Source organism: Vicia villosa, unplaced genomic scaffold, assembly GCF_029867415.1.
Source record: "Vicia villosa cultivar HV-30 ecotype Madison, WI unplaced genomic scaffold, Vvil1.0 ctg.000509F_1_1, whole genome shotgun sequence".
NCBI lineage: Eukaryota > Viridiplantae > Streptophyta > Magnoliopsida > Fabales > Fabaceae > Vicia > Vicia villosa.
Genome location: NW_026705242.1, coordinates 584,385 through 597,313, shown reverse-complemented (window position 1 = coordinate 597,313; position 12,929 = coordinate 584,385). Strand labels below are relative to the sequence as shown.

The 12,929-nt window shown below is 33.1% G+C and overlaps 1 protein-coding gene across 1 annotated transcript; it reads left to right on the top strand.

The window, feature by feature from the left end:
- Positions 1-2,081: 2,081 nt before the first annotated feature.
- LOC131629119 (uncharacterized) lies at positions 2,082-5,393 on the top strand. The gene is made up of 2 exons (XM_058899923.1): positions 2,082-3,810; positions 3,946-5,393. The coding sequence occupies exons 1-2, from the start codon at positions 2,082-2,084 to the stop codon at positions 5,391-5,393; spliced, it is 3,177 nt and encodes a 1,058-aa protein (XP_058755906.1).
- Positions 5,394-12,929: the final 7,536 nt, after the last annotated feature.

The following is a 12,929-nucleotide window of genomic DNA, read 5'->3' as shown; positions in this document are numbered from 1 at the left end:
ACCTTGAGGTCTCCCTTATACCCTAGGAATTTTTTGTCTTGCTCGTGCATCTAGCTTGGTTATGTGAGATTGTAAGGTTGATGCATATGCAAGGTATTCAAAAACTTTGAGTGAATTGGGGTTAGGTTATTTATCATATATGATAAAAAAATTGTAAGATAGGAGTGGTCACTCTATTGATGAGGAAATGGACATGGAGCATATGACCAATACAGCTTGGGAAGTTTGGACTGATAGAGTAAGAATCTCCCAATATTTAGGACGTGTTTATGTTTCCTCTCTAATTTATCATTTTGTTGAGGAGTTTCAACACAAGATCTTTGCACTAGTACAAATTTGACATTTGATAAACAGTTTTTACATCAGGTATAAAAATATATGATGGGAAAAATATTTATTAAATGATTTTACATCAGCTTAAATAAACAATTGATGGGAAAAAATTTGAATTTAGTGATTTTACATCAGGTATTTAATTTAAATGATGGAAACAAAAACGCGGTGGCAAACTTGTAAATAAAAAGAAATTGGATTATAAGGGTTTTTACATCGGGCCAAAGCAGCACCGATGGGAAAGCCTTACGCTTTTGGCCATTACATCGGCCCAGTTCCTGACCGATGGGAAAGGTTGCGTAGCATTTGGGCTTACATCGGCCCATTTGATAAACCGATGGGAAAAGTCCCATCCAATAAAACCCTAACTACTAAAAATTAGAGTCACTAAATTCATTTGTTCTCGTTCTTTCTTCTTTCCAGCCTCTTTCTTCCATCGACCCTCCCTTCTCCGACGACCCTACCTCCTTCAACAACCCTACTCCGACGATCCTACCTCCTGCGTTATCCTCCCTTCGACCCTCCCTTCTGCCGACGACCACCATCCCGCCGTCACCACCCTTCTGCCGAAACAAACTTGCGTTCTCCTCCCTTCGACCTTCTACTGCATCTCTCTCATTCACGAGTTTCAAGTTGCGACTTCCTACTGCGTGTCTCTCTCGTTCGCGATTCTTCTTTTCTGGTAAGTCATCTTTGTGACTCTGTCATTGTTGTGGTTGTGATTGTTGCCAAAAATCAGATGTTGTACAAGCTATTGTGTTTACAGTAGCTATTGTGCTTTTAACATGTAATGTGTGGTTAAGATGATATGTGTATATTATACTTTTATAAAAATGAATGTGTGTTTGTTTTACTAAAAAATTGCTTATCGACATTGAACCGAAACTGAAACAAGAACAGTAGAGTAGAGAGATTGAGTGAAAGAGATGAAGATGAAAAATCACTTTTGGGAAAATCACGTTTTCAAAAAAAACGCGTTTGGGCGTCCGAATCGGTTCGTGTAGCTCATATTTGCGTTACGGTAGTTACGTAGCCTGCATTTTTCATATTGCTGTTATGTTAAATTAAATTAAAGATAAAGTTATTATTATGCCACTAATATGTTACCTCCTAAAATTAACCAAATTATAAAATCTTAAGACTTGTGAATTTATGTCATGGTTTTGTTTAGCTTATAAAGTAAATAATGTAAGAAACAAAAACTCAATTAAGAGACAATTCAAAACATGTTGGAAAAATGACAACTAAAAGTTTATAGTCCGTGAGATTTTGTTCTTCTTCTTTTTGTTTTTGTATGTTAAAAAAGTGTGGTAATGAGTGACAAAAATAACAGGTCAGCTTGTTATACAGATAAAGTTATTTTTATATATTAAAAAGTTTTGCATGTTCATAGGATTTTAAGTCTAACTTATACATTTATCTATATAGACGTAAAGTATTTAACAAGGTATACTTGCTTCAACAACAAAAATCAAGCTATCCTCACCTTTTGATATTAAAATAGCATGTTCATAAGTTTAATTGTTGAAATTCTTGATGATAACATTATAATGCTAGATATCTTGTGACTTGAGTTTTCTATACGGAGTTAAATACTTATCTGTTGGAATAAATGAGTACTAAAGCTAAACATGAAATAGTTTCATTAGAAATAATGTCTGCACCCCCTCCTTTTGGACAAATTCTTAATGTCAATTGTAGGCGTCATAATGATTTAATTATGTATGCATTAATTTCGGAACATAGGTATGGATCATAGTTGGATGAGAGCTAATCGATTAAGTGATGAGTACGAACATGGGGTGATGGAATTTCTAGAGTTTGCTGAAAGTAATGCTAAAAAAGATCTTCCTCCTCCTAAAAGTAATGCTGAAGATAGTCACCCTACGCTTTTTCTCTGTCCATGTGTTCGTTGTGCAAATAAAGAACCAAAGCTTAGTAAGAAAAAAATCATGGATCATCTAATTTGTGAAGGGATTTTTCAAAACTATACACAATGGATATGGCACGGTGAAGTGGTAGAAAATTCAAATGTGTCCCAAAGAGATAATGTTAGTGTAGAAATGGATGATCGTCTGGAAGACATGATGTGTGATATTGGACAAGATTCGTTTAAGAGGGCACATGCGTATGATAGTTTATGCAATGACAAGGATACACCTTTGTACCCGGGATGCACAAATTTTACACATTTGTCAGCCGTGTTAAAATTGTTTAATCTGAAGGCAATTAACGGGTGGACTGACAAAAGTTTTACCGAATTGCTTGAACTGTTGACACAAATGCTTCTAGAAGGTAACGTACTGCCAAGTCGTTATTACGAGGCGAAGAAAATACTGTGTCCGATGGGTTTGGAGTATGAAAAGATACATGCATGTCCTAATGATTGCATATTATACAGAAAAGAGTATGTAAACTATAACCATTGTCCGAAGTGCAAGGCGTCACGCTACAAAAAGAGACATGGTGAATCTAGTGATGATGATGAGGTCAAAAAGGGTCCTCCCGCGAAAGTGGTATGGTACCTACCAATAATTTCAAGGTTCAAGAGATTATTCGCTAATGCAAACGATGCAAAGAATCTTAGATGGCATGCAGAAGAAAGAAAATGTGATGGACAAATCCGCCATGTAGTTGATTCTTTGCAATGGAAGAAAATAGATTCTTTGTTTCCAAATTTTGGCAAAGAGTCGAGAAACCTTAGACTTGGACTTTCTATTGATGGAATGAATCCGTTTGGTAATCTAAATACTAACCATACTTCTTGGCCAGTTCTTCTGATGATTTACAACCTATCTCCTAGGTTGTGCATGAAGCGTAAATATGTGATGTTATCCATGATGATTTCGGGCCCAAAACAACCAGGAAACGACATAGATGTTTATCTAAGTCCACTGATCGATGATTTAAAAGTGTTGTGGGAGGAAGGGGTGGATGTTTTCGATGCGCATTCTGGTGAACAGTTCAATATGCGTGCCATGTTGTTTTGCACCATCAACGATTTTCCGGCATATGGCAATTTGTATGGGTATAAAGTTAAAGGGCATAAAGCGTGTCCTATATGTGAAAAAGACACATGTTACCATCAGCTTGAAAAAGGAAAGAAGACTGTTTATCTCGGGCATCGAAAATTTCTAAATCGTTATCATCCATATCGTAGATTGCGGAAAGCTTTCAATGGGGAACAAGAGTATGGTGTTGCTCCAAAGCCCTTAACTGGAGAGGAAGTTTATCAACGACAACAGGGTATTACTGCTATTTTTGGAAAGTACCAAAAGCGGCCTATTGCGAAAAATATATGGAAAAAGAGGTCGGTTTTCTTCGATCTTCCATATTGGTCTAGTCTTGAGGTAAGACATTGTATTGATGTGATGCACGTGGAGAAAAATGTATGTGATAGTGTAATCGGAACACTTCTCAACATTCAAGGCAAGACAAAGGATGGTATTAATGCTCGTCTAGATTTGGGCGTGATGGGTATACGAGAAGAGCTAACTCCATAATATATAGGTACCAACTATGTGTTCAAATTAAGCTATCATTACCTTTTGATGTTAAAATAGGATGTTCATAACTTTAATTGTTGAAATTCTTGATGATAACATTATGTAGGTAACAAGACGTATTTGCCTCCTGCCTGCTACACTTTGTCGAAAAAAGAGAAAACAAGTTTTCGTGAGTGTTTAGAAAGTATCAAAGTGCCGCATGGTTACTCATCAAATGTCAAGAGGCTTGTATCGGTTAAAGATCTCAAATTAGTTGGCTTAAAATCTCATGACTGTCATGTCTTAATGCAACAACTACTACTAGTGGCTATTCGTGGGATATTGCCTAACAATGTTAGGAAGACTATAACTAGGTTGTGCCTGTTTTTCAATGCAATTTGTTGCAAAGCCATTGATCCATTAAAGTTAGAAGATTTGGAAAATGAGGCTGCAATTATCTTGTGCCAATTAGAGATGTTTTTTCCTCCTTCATTTTTTGACATTGTGGTTCACTTGATTGTTCATCTAGTAAGGGAGATTAGATTATGTGGTCCAATTTTTTTACGGTGGATGTATCCAATAGAGAGATACATGAAGATCCTAAAAGGGTATACCAAGAACCCACACCGTCCGGAAGCATCGATTATTGAGAGGTACATTGCAGAAGAAGCAATTGAGTTTTGTTCTAACTATTTGTCGGAAGTGAATGCTGTAGGGGTTCCCAAGTCTCGTCATGATGGAAGATGTGAGGGTGTGGGTACACAAGGTTTAAAGATCAAGAGCTTAAGTATTGATGTGGTTGTTCAAGCGCATTTGTATATATTGAATAACACGGATGAAGTTCAACCTTACTTATCTGCTCACAAAAGCATCATAAAGAAAAAGTACCCCAAGATGAGTGAAAGAGGGTTGTTAAAAGAGCATAATAAGAGTTTATCTGAGTGGTTTAAAGAAAAAATTGCTGGTGATGATAGTGCTTCAAAAACAATTAAGTGGTTGTCCTATGAGCCTAAATGCAACATAATAACTTGGAGTGGATATGATATTAATAAAACTTCCTTTTATACAAAGGCAAAGGATGACCGTAGTACCACACAAAATAGTGGGGTTATGATTGTGGCCGAGTCCATGCACTTCTCTAGTGCTAAAGATAAAAACCCGGTTATGGCATCTACACCCTACTTTGGGGTGATTGAAGAGATTTGGGAAGTTGATTATGTTGTGTTTAAAGTTCCTGTATTTAAATGCAAATGGGTTAATATCAATAGTGGTGTAAGAATTGATGAATTTGGAGTTACATTGGTTGATCTTAGCAAGTTAGCTTATGCGGACGAACCTTTCATCATGGCATCTCAAGCAAAACAAGTTTTTTATGTCACAGATCCTTGTAATAAAAGGTGGTCAGTTGTTCTACAAGGAAAGATGCATGATAGTGATGAAAATCAAGATGCGAATCTTGATATTTCCGAAACTCCTCCTCTCTCAACAAATGTGCCTACCTTCATTGAAGAAGATGTAGAGGATGATGTGCATGCTATTCGCATAGATCATGAAGAAGGGATATGGGAGAACTAGTAAGGTGTTTTTTATAAGTTAATTCGACATTTCTTTGATTTCTAATTGTTTTAATTTTATGCCTAATTTTATGTTTAATCGTTTTTATCTCGTGCTTAATTTTATGTCTATTTGTTTTTATCTTGTGTTTAATTTGATTTCTAATTATTTTATTTTTGTTTAAACAGATACATGGCTGATTCAACTGAGAAGTCCTCTTCATCTGGTAATCCTAATAAAAAAAGAGTTAGAGGTCCAACTATGATGACACAAATTGACAAAGTTCATCAAACGGGTGAAAAGATAAAGGTCGAGTTTGATCAAAGAACTTATGAATGTACTGGTGTTGGTAAAAATGCTGCAAATTTTAAGAGTTACATAGCATCTCTTGCTCGGCAGAAATGTTCTATTTTGAAAGATGAGTGGAAAGACATAGAAAATGGAATAAAAGACGCTATATGGGCTAATGTTCAGGTATTTTAAATTCAACACTTTATTATATTTTATAATCACATATATACTAACATATGCCATATACTGTATGTGTAGATTCATTTCACTATTCCAGATTGGTGTGTTAAAGACAAGGATGGTAAAATCAAGGATCCGTTGAAGAAGGAATGGATTAAATATGCAGGAGAGAGATGGAGAGGTTTTAAGACACAACTCACAGACGAGTATGTTAATAATCCCGAAAAAGATCTCGCTCCTGCACATGTCAGGTATAGTTTTATTAACAAAGAAGTATGGGAAGAGTTTCTAAAGTCTCGAGATACCCAAGAATTTAAGGTTAGTAGGAGTTATATTTGAGTTTTTTTTAATAGAATTTTTATTATGTTTAGTGGTAACTGTTTGATTTTATAATTAATAGGAAAAAAGTCGAAAGGGTAGAGAGAATGTGGCTAAGAATGTATACCCACATGTATTATCTCGTGGAGGGTATCGCATGCTCGAGGAGACAATTAAAAATGAAAGGATATCATCAAGAGATGATTCTACATTAGACGATAATGGTAGTCCATCTCCACCGTCACGCCATGAGTTATGGAAGAGAGCACGACAAAAGAAAGGAGGAGAATACACATCAAAGTCTACACAAGCTGTTGCGGAGAAAATTGTAAGTAAAACTTGAATTTGAAATATATTTGCGGATTGTCATGTGAGCTTGCGTAGTCGTTGTGACTTGACATGTTTGTGATGACTAATTGATGCGCAAAACTTGGAATTAAATTGATTGTCATATGTCATACATACTTGAAGTCATGTCTCTATGTACTAAACTTCGATGTCTTGCTTGCTTACTCTTGTGCTAATTGTCATGAACCAAATTCTTGTGATGATGTATAATTTTGTGGACTAAAATGTGGATTTTGGTGACTTTCTCTTGATTGTTTCGTGGCTGTACCAGGGCTGTTAGAGTCATAATTTTTGTTGCCTAATTTCGTTTCGTATCCATCCTTGCTTGCATGTTCTTAAAGTGTTGATTCATATGATAAAATTTCAAAATTGAAGCATGTTTCCATGAATTTCTACACAAGTGTGCATTGCTGTCCCATATTGAATTTAGTTGTGTTTTTTGCATTTTGTAGGATTCTTTGGTTGAAGAAGCTGGAAAAGGTGACTTTGTTCCACATGGACGTAACGATATCCTAACAGCAGCCCTTGGAACATCTGAGCATGGCGGCCGTGTTCGCGGTGTTAGAAAACACCATAAACAAAGCACTTACTTTGGACGGTCTTATTCACGTCAAGGACAACACATAGATGTGAATGAACAACTTGAACAACTTTAATCAAAATTGGAAGCAAAACTTAGAGCTGATTTTGATCAAAAGTGGGTTGAAGAGCGCAAGGCGTTGGAACAATCTTTTATGGAGACACTTAAGTCTATGGGTTTGTCACAAAGTACTGATAATGCTAAATGCGTTGAAAAAATGGAATTAGTCGAAGCAAGCGGAAAAGGGAGTTGTTCAGCTTCAAAAGGAAGCACCAAAGAGGTTGAAGTTGACGATGTTCAGAGATTGTTACTCATGGTTGTGAAAATGGCTGACAACCACTTGGAAATGGATTTAAGTCATTGTAACTGTGTCATTCATTTTTATATGTCAGCTAAGTGTATCAGAGAGTTGTTGATGGGTTTTCATTGCCTTGACGTGTCTACTCTACAAGTTTGGAGCACGTAAGTACATTTTCTTCTTTTATTACTTTCAATAGGTTATATCTCCATCACTTTGAATCTAATGTTTATTTTAAAATTATTCAGGTATATTCATCGTCTATGTATTGATAATTCCACATCAGAAGTGTATGGAATTATGGATCCTGCTAGGTGTATATATAATGATGATGTGCCGAGATCTTTAGTAGATGTTAGGCAATACGTACAAGAAAAGTTGATGTCGCAAAACAAAGTTTGCTACTTACTACCACTTGTTCATGGGTAAGTTTTTATGAAATTCTGTTTTCTATTTTTTAATTTTGATAACATAAATATTTTATTTGACTTTTGTATTTCCATACACATGTACAGAGAATATTGGCAATTATTTGTCTTGTGTCCAAGAGAGAATACTGTGGTCTTCTTTTGTTCACTTAATTGGGATGTTGATAAAAACACGAAGAAAATTATTTCAACGTAAGTTTATCTTTTATGTGAATTTTGTTATAATATAGTATATATCATATATATGTGGCTGAATATGGATTTTTATTTGAATCAGTGCTTTTGAGGTTCATCAAATTTCAAATGGCAATAGAAAAAAGACTATTACATGGCTTAAGCCCAATGTAAGTGTGATGTAAATTATAATTCTATATTTAATTTTATGATAATTATTCATTAATTATGTCTTTCATTTTGTAGTCAAGGAAACAACATAACAATACTGATTGTGGATACTATGTGATGAAAAATATGTTGGATATTGTCTCTGCCAATATAACTGAATCTTGGATGCAGGTAATAAAATAACTGTAATTTGTTATTTACTTTGCGTTTTGCAACTTAATATGAATTTTCAAAGAATAACTCTATATTGTTATTTACGTATTGTAGGTATTTAATGATCCTACAGAATTGACACAAGAAGATTTGTATGATTTGCGACTCCGTTGGGCAAAATGTTTCTTTGAGTTATATAAAGGATAACTTTATGTTTCTCGTGGATGCGTGTTGGTTTTTCAAGTGCGCGAAAGTACTTTATGTTTCTTTGAGATAATTATCTTGTAGTAGAAAATCGTGTGTAAACCTTTCTTATCATTTTGAACACTTGTTTATTCTAGATTAATATTTTTGTATATTTTGACGAATATATATATATGCATCTTAGCTATTTGGTCTGTGTGCTGTGAGTAAAAAATATATAGCGACCTCTTTGGTCTGTGTGGTATATGAATCTTATATTGAAAATTAGGTACAGAAAAAATTACAGGTTAAAACAGGAAAATAGGAAAAACAGCCATTATGTGGTAAAAAACATAAAACATTTTACATCGGGCTTTACTAAAACCGATGTAAAAAGCCATCTATTACATCGGTGCAGAACTATATCCGATGTAAAATGTGGCTTATGTTTTTCAAATAAAAAATTTCAATATTTTTCACATCGGACCTTTTCCCTAAACCGATGTGAAAAGCAGTCTATTACATCGGCCACGTTCAGAAACCGATGTAAAAGGTTGCGTATTTTTTTTTAATAAATTTTGTTATTGTTTTTCTCATCAGACCTATGAAATCAACCGATGTGGTATGATGACTTTCACATCGGACTCTGACCCGATGTAAAATGTCTCAGACTTTTTACATCGCCTGTGTTTACATCGGGCCTAGAACCGATGTAAAAAGTCTTTTTCGCCCGATGTAAAAACTATTTTCTGTACTAGTGTTGATTTTGCATGCCTTTGGAATTGTAAAATATTTGTAAAGAAAAATCATGTACATTATCAATCCTTATAACTTTAGGAGTGACATTATGTTGGTTTTCAATCATTTGGACAAAATGATTGGACATATGTGGACAAAGGTTTTAATGAGAATGATCCATGTGAATATACAAAAATCATCAAGTATGATCAAAAAGTATTTGTGTCCGTGGATATAAAGGGTTGATATTGGCCCCCAAATGTCAAAGGATAAAGAAACTTCTAATAGTATAAGGAAACTTCTTTTGTTTTTCAAAATGAAAAATATCACAAATTATTTTATTATAACTGTTATTAGAGGGATACAATTTTAATACATTATTCAATCTATGATTTTAAAGATGTCCTAGTCTAAAAAGTCATATAGAAGTTTCAAGAATAAAATGATTTGGGAATATACCACCGGTGTTATTGACATGTTGGGGTCAAGAGTTATTTTTAAGTTGATTACCATCATAAAGAGTTGAGAGGGAACAAACCACCAGCGAACCTTGAGACTGAAGTCTTCACTTGAGTGTTGTTTGACCATATTGTTGACTTCAAAGAGATGACTAGATCTTTAAGAACATCTTCTAAAGGATAATTTGATAGTACATCTTTAGCATCCTTGACCACTTAAGTTGTTTTTAATAGATAAGGACTTCACTAAGTATCGCCTGATCATGTATTTTCATCATCAAAGCCAAATTATCAATTATTTTATTGCAACTTTGCTATAAATAAACTCCACCATCTTGGATAACTTTTTCAATTCATGCAAACACACAGATCCATAAATTCAATGGTGTATCCACGCCTTTTATAGTGAGGGAAATATATGGAGTTGGTCTTACCATTACCTCCATAATTTGATCCTCTGCCTCGACCTAAGACCTTTTTGCATTATAAGCATTGACTAATAAATTAGACTCATTAGATGTAGTAGTAGGAATAATAATGCTTTCCTCATGAGCAACTAAGGAATAAACCTTGTTAATGGATGATAAAGACTCCGTTAACACAAGTTGTGTCTTAATCACCGAAAAATTGATCATTCAAGCCAATTAAAAATTGGATAACTTTGTTATCATGAATGAAATTTCTCGTTGATCCCATGGCCTCACATTTGCATGGATGAAGATAGATACATGAAGGGGTTAAGTCTATATGTAGTTAATTTTTCCCAAAGAGTTTTCATCTATATGAAAAATTACAAAAATGACTTTGATCTTTGTTAGAAAGAGTTGAATTGGGATCTAAGAGTTGACACACAAATTTTATCAATTTTGGATAACCTCTCTTTTAAATCTTTCCAAATTTCAACAAAATTTTCATGAAATAATATGGTTTGGACTATATAGATATCAAAAATTGAATTAATAAGCCAAAAGTGTACTAAATGATTGCACATTCACTTTTAAGGAATGAAATTTTGATTATTAAAAGAGAAAATGGGTCATGCACTGACAGTGTAAAATATTTTTACACTGTCAACCAATCACCACCATGCATCTAATTAAAACATTTTTTTATTTAAAAAAAACTTTAATGACATGACACATTCATGACTCCTTATTGGATGACAGTGTAAAACTATTTTACACTGTCAGTGCACTACCTTTTAACTCTTATTAAATTACATGACAAAAACAACATTAACTTAACTTCTTTAAAAAAACTAGGGGTGGCAATTGGATCCATCAAGCTAAAATCCATCCAATCCATCCACCAAAAAATCCATCCAATCCATCCATCAAATAAAAAATAAGTTAATTGATGGATTAAATCCATCCATTTATATACATGGATGGATCCAATCCATCCAACACATTTTGATAATCCAATGGATTATTTTTATTTTATACTTTAAATGGTTTAAATTATTTACGAGTTTCTTCAGAAAATTGAAAAATCGAGTTTTTTGGGAAAAACAAAAAATCGAGTTTTTTCAGAAAGACAAAAAATCGCGTTTTTACAGGAAAAACGAAAAAATCGATTTTTTTCGAAAAAACCGAGTTTTTTTCGAAAAACGAAAAAAATCAGGTTTTTCGAAAAAACAATAAAGTCGGGTTTTTTTCCAGAAAAACGAAAAAAACGAGTTTTTTTCGAAAAACAAAAAAGACGAGTTTTTTTGGGGAAAACGAAAAAATCGAGTTTTTTTCCGAAAAACGAAAAAATCGAGTTTTTTCCGAAAAAACGAAAAAAACTGAGTTTTTTTTTCAGAAAACGAAAATAATCAAGTTTTTTTCGAAAAAATGAAAAAAGTCTAGATTTTTTGGGGGAAACGAAAAAAGTCGAGTTATTTCGAAAAACAGAAAAATCGAGTTTTTTTTTGAAAAAAGTCGAGATTTTTGGGGAAAACGAAAAAAAATCGAGTTTTTTTTCGGAAAAATGAAAAAAGTCGAGTTTTTTCGAAAAACGGAAAAAATCAATGTTTTTTCGAAAAAATGAAAAAAGCCGAGATTTTTTTGGGAAAACGAAAGAAAATCGAGTTTTTTTCGGAAAAACGAAAAAAGTCGAGTTTTTTTGGAAAGACGAAAAAAAGTCGAGTTTTTTTTCGAAAAACTAAAAAGTCGAGTTTTTTTTCGAAAAACTAAAAAATCGAGTTTTTTTTATGGAAAAACGAAAAAAGTCGAGTTTTTTTTCGAAAAACGAAAAAATTTGAGTTTTTTTTGGAAAAATGAAAAAAGTCGAGTTTTTTTGGGGAAAACGAAAAATCGTTATTTTTTTCGAAAAACGTCGAGTTTTTTGGGCAACACGAAAAAATCGAGTTTTTTTTCGAAAAACGAAAAAAATTGAGTTTTTTGGGAAAATGAAAAAATCGAGTTTTTTTCTCAGAAAAACGAAAAAAGTCGAGTTTTTTTTTTTAAACGAAAAAATCGAGTTTTGTTTGGAAAAACGAAAAATCGAGTTTTTTTTAGAAGAACGAAAAAAATTGAGTTTTTTCGGAAGAACGAAAAAATCGAGTTTTTTTTGAAAAAACGAAAATTCAAATTTTTTCGGAAAAACGAAAAAATCAATTATTTTTCAGAAAAACGAAAAAACTATTTTAAAATATGTAAATTATTATTTTATGAAATTTTTAAAAAAATAAAATATTTTTAATTATCTTTTGGATGGATGGATATCCATCCATTAGAAATTTGTTAATGGATGGATTGGATGGATTTTATTCCTTAATGGATGGATTGGATTGGATTTTTATTTAGAGAGTTTAATGGATTGTAATGGATTAATGGATTGGTTTGATCTATCCATTAAAGATCCAATCCATATCCATCCAATCCATCCATTTTGCCACCCCTAAAAAAAAACTAAACAAAAGAAAATATTATAAAATCCAACAGAAAATCAAGCACATGGCATGTTAAGAAGAAAGTCAAATAGGGATAGAAAAGTTGTTCCCCAAATTATTTTATTTAGGGGTGGTAAATGAGCATGCTCATACCACAAAAATCATAAAAGAAATAAGACGGAACGAGATAGACATATTTGAATTTGTGAATTTAAAATTTTGACCTATCTTTAAAAAAAAAGTAAAGCGGGACAGATCCGTGAACACTACACTTTTAATTTTAAAAAACAAAATTTTATGTTAATTACCGTATCCACCAAAACTTACAAAAGAATTAGATAAAACATAACAAACATATTAAA